General features: G+C 40.9%; 1 protein-coding gene across 4 annotated transcripts in view; it reads left to right on the forward strand.

Annotated features, from left to right (window-relative positions):
• cux1b (cut-like homeobox 1b) overlaps window positions 1-15,430 on the forward strand; it is a 99,048-nt gene that overhangs the window by 62,478 nt on the left and 21,140 nt on the right. For all 4 annotated transcript variants that reach the window (XM_086035046.1, XM_086035048.1, XM_086035049.1 and 1 more), the window contains exons 6-8: window positions 3,977-4,100; window positions 7,249-7,325; window positions 7,412-7,478. In XM_086035046.1, the coding sequence (XP_085891172.1) occupies window positions 3,977-4,100; window positions 7,249-7,325; window positions 7,412-7,478 (268 nt within the window). The remainder of the gene's footprint in view (window positions 1-3,976; window positions 4,101-7,248; window positions 7,326-7,411; window positions 7,479-15,430) is intronic.

Here is a 15,430-nt window from a genome sequence, read left to right on the forward strand (position 1 = left end):
CTTCCACTGTATTAGTGCTATGCGACATTCCGAAGTGTATACATACTAGTGTGATATAAACGCATCTGCAGTGTGTAACACTCTATATTGTTATTTTGATGTGTGCGTTACTGGGTTAGCTTTGTTGCTACACCAGCGTAGCGTTCGAGGCGATAAGCATCAAAAGTGTTTCTTTGTCAAACAAAAATGCACAAATTAATACTCTTTTTCTTGGAGTGCACAAACAGACTAAATGACAATTGTCTATATGTCCATTTATAATCGGTCCGTCACACTAATGTAACATGGATAAAGCCGTCGCCCGTGTGCATGATAATGCAGCTAACGTGGTGCTAACGAATGAGACCCTGCTGGACTGGGAGTCGGTACCATTACTCATTACATTATTCATAATAAATGCCATGCATTGCATTGGAAAATGTCTCAGAAATGCATTTCTCTTTCAATTGTTCACTTTTATTCAGTCAGCTGTTGTTACATAAATAGAATTTAAATTAACAAACTGTCCTTAATGTTTGGGCTAAAATACCCCCTACTGTAAATACACAAAACATTTGCATTTTAAACTTTGAATTCAATATGTATTAAATTTCAAGTTTTCTTGCTTATAGACTAGTCGACTAGTCGCAAATAAAATTTTAGACTAGTCGGCGGGCAAATTAGTCGAAATTCCCATCCCTAATATATATCATTATCGGGATATACACTGTTTTTAAATAATGCAATTGGAAAAAATATATATTTAATTAAAATAACATTTTTCCTCATCTTTAGATCACTGGACCCATCTTTACTACTCCATCTTTTTTTTGTATGACAATTGTTTTCTAAATAAGGCTTGATTGATTGATTGATTGATTGATAAAAATCACAAAAAAATGCCCTCTTATGTTTTAGATGGTTAAGATGACACACTCTGCAAGCATTAAAGAGAGGTGGGGGGGCATATAATTCCTTTCACAAAACAGGAAAATCATGAAAAGCATCCAGTATCACCAGGGAGCCTGTTAATCAGATTTTGAAATAAATAATCTATCCTGACATCACAAGCAACTTGAGAGCCGTGTGCCACTTTGAATTAGGCTTTTAGAAATCTTAAGTGTGATTTGGAAATGGTTGCAATTATAATTAAAAATAGATGGCCCGACAAGTCCATGCAGTGAAAATGTGAATAGAATTAAATGTTCCTTTTGCATTAGTACTCTCAGGTCCCCAACATTAACGTCAGTATGTTGATGATATTTTGACAGTGGAGAGAAACCTGCACGGCCGATATTTTTAATCCACATTTGGAAATATCGGAACGCCTCGTGCATTATTAAAAGCACAAAATGTACAAGGTTTTACTCTTCCAATTAGGTTTTCAGGGGGAAAGAACATGTGGCACATTTTCATGAATAAAAAACGACAGGCTACCTCAGGGTAAAGAAAGATGGAAAAGTGACAAAGGCGGAGATGAGCGAGAAGGAGTTGTAAAAGTGGTTTAATTTCAAGTCCAGGGGAGGCGGGGGAATAGCGGGAGGAGGAGGGCTGGAGGGAGCAGGGAATGTTTTGGAATCTCCCCTTTTTCTCAGCGAGGGTTAATTGGAGCAGCTCGATAGCGGCAGGGTTCCATTCTGCCATTGATTTTCCTGTTCCCTCATCCTTTATCCCTCCTTCCCGCCTCAATAGAGGGGGATATTTAAACCCCAAAACGCGCTGTGGAACTCCCACTCCTGTTAAGCACGCACGCACACACACACACATGCTGAGCTGCACATGCACGCACACATACAAATGGAGCAGGGGCCATTGATCCTTGCAACCTAAATGTTTAAAGTTCAGTTAAGCAGTTAAGGGGTAAGAGGGCTCTGAGGGGACTCTCCTCTATTGATTATGTGTCAGAGTAGTGAGACTGGAGTTTAAATCACACGCGCCACGCACGCACAAACGCACACATGCGTGCTAAGAGCCCTCAGTCAAAGGCTGCAATGCTCTTTATCACTGTCTCAGGCATTTATATCTTTCTCTGAGAAATCCACACACATACACAAGAGGCCTATTTATTACTCCAGTTATGTGTTAGATTTATTTCCGGGCCGCCCCGTGCAGAGCTCGGCCGTCAGCAGGTTATGGGGTTTCAGCGCTAATGCAGTCCTAATGAATACAGTCTATCTGCTCTCGGAGAACATGAGTGTACCCACCATCCAGCTTTAGATGGAAAGGCCAAGCAGGACGCTCCGGAGCGCGTGCAACAGGCCCCCGTCTCTTTTGACTGGGGAAAACTCACACAAACGCGCACATTCATGCGCACTGGCATACTAGAAGTGTGAAGCCCCTGAATAATATGACAGAAGTACATGTTTCCTTCTAAAAAGTGTTGTTAACCCTCAACCCCGCCGCCCCCCCCACCCCGCCACACACACAAGTATTTTAGAATTGCAGTGAACTGAACTCACTTCACAATAAGCAGCACTTAATTAGTGAACAAATCTTCATTTATCAAAAGAGGCTTCAAGCTGTTTAATACCACTCCCATTTGAAGTTTACTGTCAAACTAAACATAAAGAGGAGAATTACAGTGTGTGTATTGAAAACAACCACATAGCTTAGATTTCAGTTGACTAACTTCATGCTAACAATAAATAGGATCCACAAAGTATGTTGCGGTGCTATAGCCATTTCACTGAGCAATGAATTGAACACAAATGGTGCAGCAACACAAGTAGAAAGACCAGCAGTCAGTAATGTATTCTTTATCCTCTGCAAAGAATGACTGTTATTAGTGTCGGACTGATAAGCTGAGAGGAGTTGAGACATCTCAATGAACAATAAATATGTCTGTCTGTATTGTACGGGCAGTACAATGTGTCAAGGCAGGCACACCAGAAAGTGTAGCACAGTGACCATTCTAGTGACGCAGTGACAAAAACTGTTTTAAATTCTGTTTAATAATGTCATTACTGTATGTTTTTAGAAAGTACCTTTTCCCTTATCAAAATACCAATTCCATTTTTGGGAATATTGGGCGTGGGTGGCTTTAAGGCTTAAATGGATTAATGGCAATTCCATTAATTTCAGTGGGAAAGGATGATTTGAGAAAACGTCATTGTTTTGAGTTACAAGCACGGTCAAGGACACATTAACCTTGTATCCCAGGGCACCGCTGTATTTGTTTTGGATTCATGACAGGGGGGGTTATTTTATTCAACTATTTATTTGATGTCAAAATAGAAATGACATTTTATTTTCGCTAGTATTTTTGTTGTTGTTGAATGAAAAGGATATACAGTATTTTTTGTTATATTAGTGTTATCTCATGTGGCCTGATCAACTTCAATAAAAGGATATTTGACTTCTTAAAAATATTTGTGGGCCTTTAAAATTTGAATTTGACTACCCCTGATAAAATGTCTTCAATGAGGCTAACATGCGTGTTTTTTGGATTGTGGGAGCAAGGAAGCAATATTCTTAGAAAACCTATGCTTGCAGAGAGAACATGCAGACTCCACACAAGAAGGCCAAGATTTAAACCTTGAATTTATTTATTTGGTCATCAAATCACAATTCCATTAGGATGAGCTGATCACTGTCCACTTTGTTGTAATACAGAAGTGGTGGAAAACTTGGGTAGTGAGTGTTGAAAATAAAGATCTCATTGCACTCAAATGAGTCTGATGTGAACAGAACCCAGTAGTGTATAAATTAGCTACTAAACTATAACTTTTTGATTTGTCGTCATTGCGTTTAATAACCTCCCAAGCGTTTTTGTGAACTAAATTCAAAACATTTAATAAATCAACAAATGGACTAAATAGGAGACTTGCTAAACGCACTTCTTTTGCTTCAATGGTAACCTTTCACATAATGACTGTGAAAATATCTTCTTTCTGCTGTTTCACTCAAGCCTATTTTCTATGTTGCCTCTGTATTCACATTTTTTGTTTTGTTGCCTCTATTTGGATGGGGTGTTGACCTGTGCTTTTCCCTCCCGCAGAAGTGACCATCAAGGCCTTGAAGGAAAAGATCCGAGAGTATGAGCAGTCGCTGAAGAACCAAGCTGAGAACCTGGCACAAGAAACGCAGCTCCAGTTACACAATGACTATGCAGAGAAGGAGAGGTGTGTGTATGTGTGTGTGTGTGCGCCTGGTGTGATTCCAATACTTGGATTATCATGTGATGTTTTTATTAGATTTAACATTTAACTTTTTTTTTTAACTAAAAAGCCCTAGCATTCAGTCTTGATCAGTTTAATCAACCCATTTGTATTGCGTTAAGATGAATGGCGGATTGGAAAGTAAAAACAATGGCTGATTTCTCCCATGGCTGTGCCACTTAAATTGATTGGAATCAGTCAACTCAGACTGCTATTTTCTGTCTTCACCACAAACTATTCCAACTATACTGTCTGGATTTAATGTTACACATGGGTCCTTTCCCTGGCTCCGGGAGTGAAATGAAACCCTAGAAATAACTCGATTTGATATGCTTAAGATTAGCGTTCATAATTAATTGTAACGGGCCACTTCCTCGTTTAATAAAAACCCATTTGTATTTCTTTTTTAAAATAGTGATTTTTGTCAGAAACACATGGCGCTTGTGCTTGCAGTGATGAATGGAAAAAAATCCCACATTCCCGCCAGATATTTTATCAATGTAAAATGTTATCCTGTGATGCCACATTAAGTCAAATTTATCAAAGGCATGTGTTAAATGTGGTTATCCTGGTTAGGGTGCTATTTCAAAGTTAAAAGGGATATGCTTGTGTTCTTAGAAACAGTATGAAAAGTCTCTGGCATCTTGTGCCTCTAATTTGATATACTGTAGAAGAAAACACTGCACTCGATGAAAAATGCTGTATTAACAACAAATATGATAGTGTTTTTTTCTTACTGTTGAAAACGTCGTCTTTAAAGCATCATGCACCGATGCATGAAATGATGAAGTCTTTGCAAGTCGCACAGCCGGGCTGGTGTCTTTGTCACCTGACTTAGGACCAGAGACGGGGGTTCACCCTGGCCATTTACGCGTACAATCACACCTATAGACAATTAACAGGTAATTAAGAAGGATAAGAGTCTTCAGTGAATGCCTGTTTTGGAAATGTGAGAATGAGCCGGGTCACATGGAGAAAACGCACGCAAGGTTGTGGAGAGCGTGCAAAATCCACACAGGACGGCCATAGTTGAGATTCCAACTGAGAACCTCAGAGCTATGAAGCAGACTGCTGTGCTGGCTGGTTAAGGCAAACTCATAAAAAGGGTTCCGATTGACTATGACATAAAACAGTGGGGGAAATATAAAGTTTTGTTAAATATTCCTCAATATCACCATAAAGTGCCTTTGGTGTATCATGCTGAACACTTTGCATGTGTCCTTGAAACAGTAGGCCATTCTTGTCGTTTTGGGGAACAGCCTCCTTGAGGAACCCTCTCCAGTTTTCAGTGAGATTACTACAAGCATTTTGTTGTCAATGAAGGCTGAAACAGTGCTTGGTCGCAGAGAAAATATTTATACTTATTTTTTGTAATTGCCATAGTATAATGTGTGTAGTTGAATGTTGTTAAGTGTATATCCCGTCTGTCAGAGTGAAATCTCAGTTTTCCAATTCAAAATATATTTGTTAAACAATACACAGTCACCGTGGTAACTCAATCATGTTCCTAAGTGAAAGTCAACCATGTGGTCATTAAATGATAACATTAGCCAAAAATGTCCATCCTGTCATTGTCCACCCAATATCATAATTCCGGGGGGGGAAAATGATGGACTGCATAACATCTACTTGATACAGTTCAATACAAAAACACAGATTTTATTAGGTGAAATTGAGAAGTAGTCATGTGGTAGTAAAGTAGCAATGTAACAAGATTTGTGAAATATGACAGTCCGTCAAAATGCTGAATCTGGTCAGGACGGCCACTTCATCCTGAGTACAACGCACCAAGAATTTTGAAAATCAGACGGTGGGGTGCAGAAAAATGTTTGTGTTGGAAAAAATGGCCTTTTTACGGAATGTGTTTGATATCGCCTTTAGATAATGTGGTCAAAAAATATCTTCAAATTAGAATAAAACGGTCTAATGGTATAACCCCCTTTTCTGGCTGACAAGTGTCAGTTAAAAATATCCACCAATTGCTTGGGCAGGTCCAAAATTCCAAGATGTCAACGGGTCCAAATTACCGTGGTGTTTCAAATGCCAATACTTGACCTGAAAACTCAACTCAACTAATGCAGATGGAAGTTTATTGGTGAGACGAGCATTGTGGTGGTAGAATAGGTCATTTACTTGAACAGCCAATTGTTTTTTGGGAATGTATTTGTTATGAAGAAGCATTTGAAGTATTCAATCGTTTTTTTGTTTTTTTTTTGTGCCCGAAATTCCACAAATATGGCAGCCGCTTTCACATTGTTGTCACGTTGCTTCTCAGAGTGAATATACTGTAAGACTCCTGCAATTGCAAATGCACTTGAGTATTTAGTCATTTGTGAGATCGTTCAGCCAATCTTAACAAAATCCTCAGGTCCTCCTCACTCCACTTGCCACAAACTACAGCATTGTGGCACATTGGTCATTTACATGTCATTCATCTTGTTTATTGCGAGCTCATTGCCTGATTTAAGACATACAGACGAAGATGAGTGTTCCCGTTTGCATTTCCTGTACGTCAGTGTTTTATAGCCCCCTTCCTGTGTGACTGAGGGCCCACTTCCTGCCTGTGAGAGGGGGCAGTAAATGGATGGCACCTCTGATACGTGGTTTCTTCGAGGGGCGAGCGAAGGAGAGAGATGAAAGGATGAAATTGAGGGCAGGGAAAAAAAGGCAGATGACAGGAGAGACTGCTCGGCGGAGGAGGGGGAGCATCAAAGAGTGCCATAAAGACGCTCTTTGTGCTAGATTATTGATGTTTTTACACGCGGCGGCAATTTCTCAGCAGAAACTTTTTATATGCTAAGAATGAATCTATTTTATCCTTGTGGTTTTTGTAGGCCCGCGCCTCCCCGCCCACTTCCTCGACGCTCCTCGCCCCAGCCCCTCGTTGCTGAGTGCCCCAGTGGCTAGACATTCCTACCTAATAGGGCTGCTTAATGAGGAGTGGGTTGCGTTGGAGGGATTTTTAGTCGGGTGGGGGGGGTACACTTCAGAAATGGTGGGAAAATGGAGAATAGCGGCAGTTGCCATAAATTGCGAACCCCGGGATTTCTTGACGCAGTGTCGCTGTGACTCTGTGCTCTCCTTCTAATGTGACTTTTGTGCGCCTTGGTAGGAAACTCCAGGAGAGCCAAGACTCCATTTCGTCACGGTTGGAAGAGGCCGAGCACAAGGCCCAGTCCCTCCAGACAGGTAATCCACATTGAAGGAACTAGGAAATTTGACGCAGCTTAAGTTGAAACTGTATTCCACAACTCTTTTGTCAATGTTTTTTGCAGCACTTGAAACAACTCAGGCCGAGCTCTTTGATTTGAAGACAAAATACGACGAGGAATCCTCAGCAAAGTACGTGTCTCTTCCACCACCTCCTCCTCCCGTTTCCCACCTCCCTCCTCCATAGTCTGTTCCTGACATAATCATCCTGTTTAGGGCACCTTTTTGCCTGTAAACTCCCTCCGCTCTCGGAACAGCTGGATTGTCTCCCACAAGGCTCAGCCGGCCTCAAAATCCCAGCATTACCCCTGCACTGTAAATACTGACAGGGACTGCGATGCGTTCTGCAGCCACAGCAAACGCAGCATTTTCTTGTCATGTTATTTGTGTCAAAATGCTCCCCAGCATGTACTGCAATCACAAACTTACTGAAACATTATCTGGAGGGAGGAGGATGAGGGTGGTGATGGCTGAGAGCGCAGATGTGAACGCAAATATCTACAGTAAATCAGTTAGAATTTGGCATGGCAATCAAAAACTGGATTTATTGAAAGAGTGTTATTTTAATTTGATCATCTAATGTCCCCAATCCTGTATTTTTAGTTGATTTCAAAATAATGTACTCATATAAAGAGGGGGGAATGAGGGCAAAGCGTAATAACATTACAATACATAACATGCATGCCTTTCTTGTTACTCTGTTTCAGCAGCGTCCACACACTTGCAAAATGCTACAGTACAACAACAACTGACCCTGAGAAAACATTGTTGATTTTTCTCTCTTTTTTTTTTTAATTGACGAAGATTAGGGTCAGCATTATCTGTGAATAATTAAAGAATCGGACCTTGTCACCGGTTCTCTCATTTCTTACAAACACTATTTGCTTTTGACACCGGTTGAGATGCCAAACGCCATCTTTGGCATGATAGCCAGATTATGTACAAAATTGTTGTGACTAGGGATGGGAATTTCGACTAATTTGCCCGCCGACTTGTCTAAAATTTTATTTGCGACTAGTCTATAAGCAAGAAAACTTGAAATTTAATACATATTGAATTCAAAGTTTAAAATGCAAATGTTTTGTGTATTTACAGTAGGGGCTATTTTAGCCCAAACATTAAGGACAGTTTGTTAATCTAAATTCTATTTATGTAACAACAACTGACTGAATAAAAGTGAACAATTGAAAGAGAAATACATTTCTGATACATTTGCCAGTGCAATGCATGGCATTTATTATGAATAATGTAATGAGTAATGGTACCGACTCCCAGTCCAGCAGGGTCTCATTCGCTAGCTCCACGTTAGCTGCATTATCATGCACACAGACGACGGCTTTATATTCTAGTGCCCACGTACCCATCACACTCCGCAGGAGAGCAGCCAAGTTTTCAGCTGTGTGTCTTTCCTCCAAGGCGCATGACGCACACAGCTGCGTAGATGTCCTTCGTCCACATACGTTATACACGTCATAGTCATCTAAGATTCGGTGGCTATGGACGTCCGTCCGTCCGTAGTTAACAGACAGTTAGGCATTGGCCACATAGCTGACCCGCTCAAACGCTCGTAGTATCTCACCTTTCATTTGGTTATGGTTACTCTCGAGTTGGGGCGTTATTGTTTTGCGACTTGGCACCACGTACTCAGACTCGATATACAGCATTAATTTTTCGAACCGTCTGCCCTCAACAAAAGAAAGCGGCAGCATATCGCGTCATTTTACAAATTAGGGGCAATTCTCTCTCTTGGTGCTCAGCTTGTTGACAGAGGCAGAGGCGTGAGGAACAAGATGCGTGATTCTTAATGCAGCGTTTAACCGACTAGTAAAATACTAAACGTTTAATAAATCGTAGACGGTTAAACGACTAGTCGCGCACATCCCTAGTTGTGACATCGTCATTCTACCGCCCACTTTTGGAGGCAGACTAAAGTCCCCACACAGGTGCCCCACTGCGATAATCTTTGGCCTCGCCCGCCTGAAGTTCTGTCACAAAAAAGTCCTTACAAAATGGAATTGCCATGGAAGGACTCACACCAAACGCTTCTTTAACACTCTGTTCCTGGGGATCTTTTTTGTGTCACGGACTTAGTACAAGTAAATGCTTTTCACAAACAGGCAACCAACCATTCACCAAATTGACTGTACCATGCGTTTAAATTGCCGGTTTTAAAGCATTAGTACTGACAACAAAGATAATTATAGAGTAATTCCACTTTTTGTTCACATACAACAATTTTCTTTTTTATTCAACAGTACAACAAATTTAGAACAATATTTAAAAAACACAGTGGACTACTAAAACTACTAAAAATGGACCCCTCAGGAATAATGATTATGCCTTAAAATTTGAACATAATTTTTACATTATGATCCCATGGACGGTGTTAACATCATTGCTACTTGCACATGTGCATGATCAAAAGAGGACATGATTGATTGTTGCTTTCGCCCAGTGGCTGTCAGCTAGTTATTAGCAGCTAAACTGCTAATGTTTACGTGGGCCGGCTATGCAAACTGCTTGCATGTTCCTGCGTTCCACTTTATCACTTGGATGCTACTTGTTCAAATGATTCCAAAAGTTTGTTGACTTGCCTTGCTTTTGATGGCATACCTTGCACAACGGCTTCCTCCAAGTCGCTCTGGAGATACCACCACAAAAGCAATGGGAAGGAACTTGTCAAAACAGCTTCATCTTTGAACGATTACGCCAATTCATGGCAGCCCATCAGCTGTGCGTTTAGCTTAACGTTTCGTCGAGTTACTACTTTCTGTTTATTGCTTTTTCTTTCATTTATTGGCGGATTCTGTTTTCTTCAATTTGCAAACCAAAGCTAGAGGGAAAAGCTGCTTCTATGCCGGCCGCTAGGCTATATTTTTTTATTTATATGTGGTTTTATGTGGTTCATTTGCCTTTATTTTTAAGTAGGCCTAAAGTATAAGACCAAACATCTGATATTGTTTATTGTAATACAGATTTATTGCTTATGTTTAAAAAAATACATGGGAAGAATAATAAAAAATAAATTAAAATAATCACATATATCACAATCGCAATAATGGACAAGATATTAGTTGATGAACCCTTATCCCCAACCACAGCATTTTCATCTCAAGCTCCCTACTCCATGTGTCCAGGGTTCATTCATTTGTTTTAAAAAAAAAAAAAGGCTTGTGATTCATGAAGGTTGTGACTGATGAGGGACCTCTGAGAACAGGTAGCTCCAATACTTGAGATGCAACAATCCATCAATATCGATCTTTCTAGCGGTGGCGAAGATGAAAACAGAAGCTGGCTTGTCAGCACTCCACTCTGTGAAGTGGCACTTTGACATTCACACTGCCACGTCCACTTGAGTGAGGAAGTAGAAGTGACCGACCATTCAAAACAGCACAAATCCTAGTCAGACATGTCAGTGAAAAATGAAAACTAGACTGTTTTGCCCTCAACATTTCCTATAAAATGGTCTAATTGTTTCTGAATCCACTCAATGCCTATAACTCAACGTATTATAAACTTCGCTTTTCAGGGTTTTTCTTTCTCTCCCCCACCTTGGCCCAAATTCACTGTGCCTGTCCATTAAGAGAGTTGTTAAATTGACTGGCTGGTACAAACAGATCGATCCAACTTGCCTCATCCTCGCACTACTTTCTTTTTTTTCTTTTTTTTTTTTTACCCCTTCTACTTCTCCCTCACTCAAACACTTTCTTTTATCTGTTTATGAGAAGGAAAGTCCACAGGATGGTCGGACAGCGCAATGGTGCCAATCAATACCTTCTATAGACTATCTGCGGTCACCCCTGTGCATTTTCTTTAGCCTGCAGCCAGATTGCACTCTCGCTCATTTCTTTACGTTTTCAACACTTCTTTTGTGTCTTTTATATGGCACGAAAACACAATTTGTGTAGAAGGCCCCATTTGCTTGCATAGGCTAATAAACACATGCCAGCCTACATCCGCACGCACGCTCATGTACACATTCAAACACACACACACACACACACACACGCGCTCGCTCACTCACTCGTGAGCCCGAGGCAGTCAGGGTCCTTGACTATGTGGCGTGCTGTGATCTGAAATTTTAATGCAACGCTTTAAAGCACACACAAACCCTCTCTAACCCTGCACCCTCCCAGTCCTTGGAGTCCTTCCCCCCCGTTTACTGCTTGGCTGAGCAAATCGCCAGTGTTTGGCTGAACACAACTTTTAACCCTCTGACTGCTTCACAGTTTGGCACCGCAGAAAAATGCGTACATACGTGCACGTTTTCACACAAGCGCCTGCATCGGTACGCACACGCACACTTGCTCTGAACTTGCTGCTAAGGAGGCCATTGCGTGACAAATCTCCCATCCTCTTGGTGCATTTGGGTAATCTGCCTTTTAAAACACACACACACACACAAACACACGTTCAGAGAATTTGTTCGATGTTGCAGTGCTGGGGACTGTGTGAGCTCCAGCACGAAGCACGCCTGCAGATGTAGAGTAGCCCCCTCCCTGTAGCTCTTTGAGGGTCTGCCTGGCCGCGTTTTACCCGTTTAGTCACTATTAAAGATTAATGATATATTGATCCACGGCCCTGCAGGGTGCTCCGCGTGCGTGTGTGTTAGTGTGAGTGTATCTGTTTGCATGCACACGTGTAGTTTAATCTGTGTAAAGGCTTGAGGGTCCATTTGAGGAGGAACAAATTTGTAGGTGATTAGGGAGCACTTTGTACATATTTCCTGTTTGCATCTCGCACACGCACACACGCAGTAGTATCAAGTGGGCCAAAAGGTACACACACTGTCACACTCTCACAACCAGCTTCCTTTTAAGCCTGCTTGAAATCCCAAAGGTAACACACTGTGAAAATGCAATGTGGAGAAAGCTGAGGAAAGAAAAGGGATGGAGTGATAAAAGCTGCAAGGCAAAAAAAAAAAAATTAAAAAAGAAAAAAGGGGAAAGCAAGCCGAGGTCTGGAGGCAACTGCGAGGAAGAAGGGATCAGAGTGTGATAGAGGAGGGAAATGAAAATCTAAATCAGGGAATATCCTGCTGGCACTGAGGACACAGGCTAGAAGGGGTGGAAGAGCAAAGAGAGCAGGAAAGTGGAGGAGTTGAGGAAAAAGGAGAGCGACAGACGTACAGTAGGTTGGAAGGGAGAGATGAAAAGGCCTGTGTGTAATGGAGGAAGTACAGTAACAGCTTAAAGGCTCTGGGCCTTGTTCAGAAGTCTTCCAGTGCTCACTGATGGCACTGACTGGGATGCATCCCAAATTCTACAAAAGGCTGTGCATGTTGTTGGTGTGCATTTTAAATATGCTCTACAGCTCCTCCATGTGGCTGCTCTGTCTGAAATTGGGGCTTCATAAACCTTCACCTTAGAAAGAAAACCACACCCCCTTTTGCAACGTTTTGGATGCAATCATGCGTCGCCTCATGGATAGTCGCTCCCTTTCCCTCGCCCGCCCGGCCGCCTGTCAGAATACGCAGAAAATCCTTTCCCTGTGATCTGCTTTGGCCCTCAGCCTCTAGCTTTGCCTTTATAATTCCCAAATAAAGCCAAATCCAAAGGTTATTTAAGAAGACTTTGTGCATCTGTACTTTGATTAAATGATCACATTTGGAGCGGGCGCGCTGGGTGTATTTGGGTTGCATTACGATATCCATAAACGCTCTCCATTACAAGCTTTTCTGGCTTGTTGGCTCTCTGACCTTACATGTGTGCGCGTGACAACGCGCAGGCCGCTTGCGCGCGCACACACTATGGCTTAAGACAGGATAAAAGCCGGTGAGGTAGTGTACTATTATGTTGCCCAAATGCGCACTCGATCCTTTTAACTCTTGGGGAAAGAATAAAAGTGGAGAATAAAAAGCTCTCCTACCCTCATCTGAATTTTTTTTTTTTTTTTTTTAACTGCGTTGCCTTTGGCACATGGTTGACCTAATATCAACTTTGTCTGTTTTGTTAAACACATTCAAATCGGTAGTTGGAAAGCCTATGGGGGACAACACTGTTTCTCATAGTGTGACACACAAACACAAAAGCTGCGTGGGTCTTTGGCTTCGCTATCAAAAGACCGCAGCGCATAATGGTTGCACGGCAGTTCTCGCATGCTGTTGGTTCTTTGCACTCAACGCTGCTTATGCAATGTAAGCGGTGGGCACAGACTCAGACATGTACAATTAAGCCTGTATTTTGGGTTATTGAATTTTTATGAATGAATTTCTGTAAAGGGAAGGATGATGTTAGAGTGGTTAGCATTAGGGCCCAAACTGTTTAATCTGCCAACTGATTAATCAGATGATATTAGCTCTTTTAAATTAACCCTTTCAATGCCAACCATTTAAAAAAAAAAAAAAAAAAAAAAAGAGGCCCTAATCCGCGCCAGCCAATTTAGAGTATTCTGAGTGATCTTTCAAAGTCACAGAATATTCTGTTTTATAACTAAGTAAACGTACAAACTACCGAATGAAAGATTAGATCTCTTCTTTCATCATACACGTGCAAAAAAAAAAAATACTTATTTTGTTTATTACATTTTTTAGTTCTCACCAATAGAACATGGGTTGGTCACCCAAATCACTTATGTCTTACCAAAAAAAAAAAAAGTTTTTGTTAAAAAATATGTTATTAATATTTGTTGTAATGACACCTCAAATAACAGTCCTTTTGTTCTATAAAATAACAATAACAACAATTAAAATGCGTTTTTGATGGCGAAATGATGTATTTATAAATATTTTAAATTCTACATTTTGACAAACTTTAGAAACTATTTGCACGCTATTTCATAGCTTCTAGTAGTATTTAGTCATGTGTGCAAGTGTGTGTTTGCATATTGTCATGCATATATATGTATGTGTGTATTTATGTACATTAGGCCAGTGGTCGCCAACCTTTTTTCTGCCACGGATCGGTTCATACAAGGATGGGGGAGAAACTTTCCAAATACGTCTGTTTATTTTACTCAATTGCTACCTTATGGATTTAATATTAGCGTTACGCGACGGAGACAACTTGACATGCGTTAAGAGTCAGTCATAGATGGATGTAAAAGAGACTGCCTGGTCACTTTTCAAAATAAAATGTTTTTCAGCCTCGAATAATAAATTAACCAGAAGTACTGTACTTTTTTTTCTTTATTTTATCTGTGCGGCTCGGTCCAAAGTGGCCTGTGGCCCGGTACCGGTCCGCGGCCTGGTGGTTGGGACCCCTGCATTACGCCATCGCATCTACTTTTTATTTTTTATTTTCCCATCTTATTGTTCAAACCAGAGTTACACAAGACTTTTCTCCACCCATTACTGTAGAGAAATTGACAGCAATTGACGTCACTGGTGCTCCTCATTATGATTCCTCTTGACAGTATTTTATGTCAATGAGTATTTGTTTTTAAATAATCGCAGATGAATTGGTTATCTGAAATATATTCTACAAAATATCTGAATTGATTCCATTCCGGTCGGGCCCTAGTTAGCATGTCTGCCTCTCTTCGTACTCTGGCTTCTTCCCATATTCTAAAAAAAAAAAAAAAACCTTGTTAGGTTAAAATTGAAGACTCAAAATTTTCCTTAGGTGTGACTGTGAGCGTAAATGCTTGTTCTGTCTATATGTGCCCTGTGGCTGGCATTCAGTCCAGGGTGTACCCCGCCTCGCTCCCATTATCAGTTGGGATCGGCTTCCGCTCACCTGTGAACCCTAATGACCTTTTCCCCCATTGTGGGATTGATAAAGGTTATCGTTTCTTATCTTAATAAAGGCAAGAACTATGGGAAATGTGTTGACAAATTGAGAGTCTGTAAAAGAAGAAAATACATTGTGTCAAAAACCCCATCATTTTTAACATTTCCCATTAAGTTGTGCGTGACTCAGCTTCAGAAAACAGGTGAGCCGTGATTGGTCATGATCTGAGCCCTGAGAAAATGTGATTTTCAGTTGACAACAAATGACAAAGTATTTAGAGTTGACTTGAGTACGGGTTTTGTTTTTCATTGCGACCCGATTGAGGATAAGCGGTTCGGAAAATGCATTCAAATTTTGCATAATACATCACTTTTAGGAATAAAGCCACTGCCTCGTTTTTGATTAACATGAACC

Source organism: Filicampus tigris, chromosome 7 (assembly GCF_054856515.1).
Source record: "Filicampus tigris isolate MCC_2025a chromosome 7, RoL_Ftig_1.0, whole genome shotgun sequence".
Taxonomy (NCBI): Eukaryota; Metazoa; Chordata; class Actinopteri; order Syngnathiformes; family Syngnathidae; genus Filicampus; species Filicampus tigris.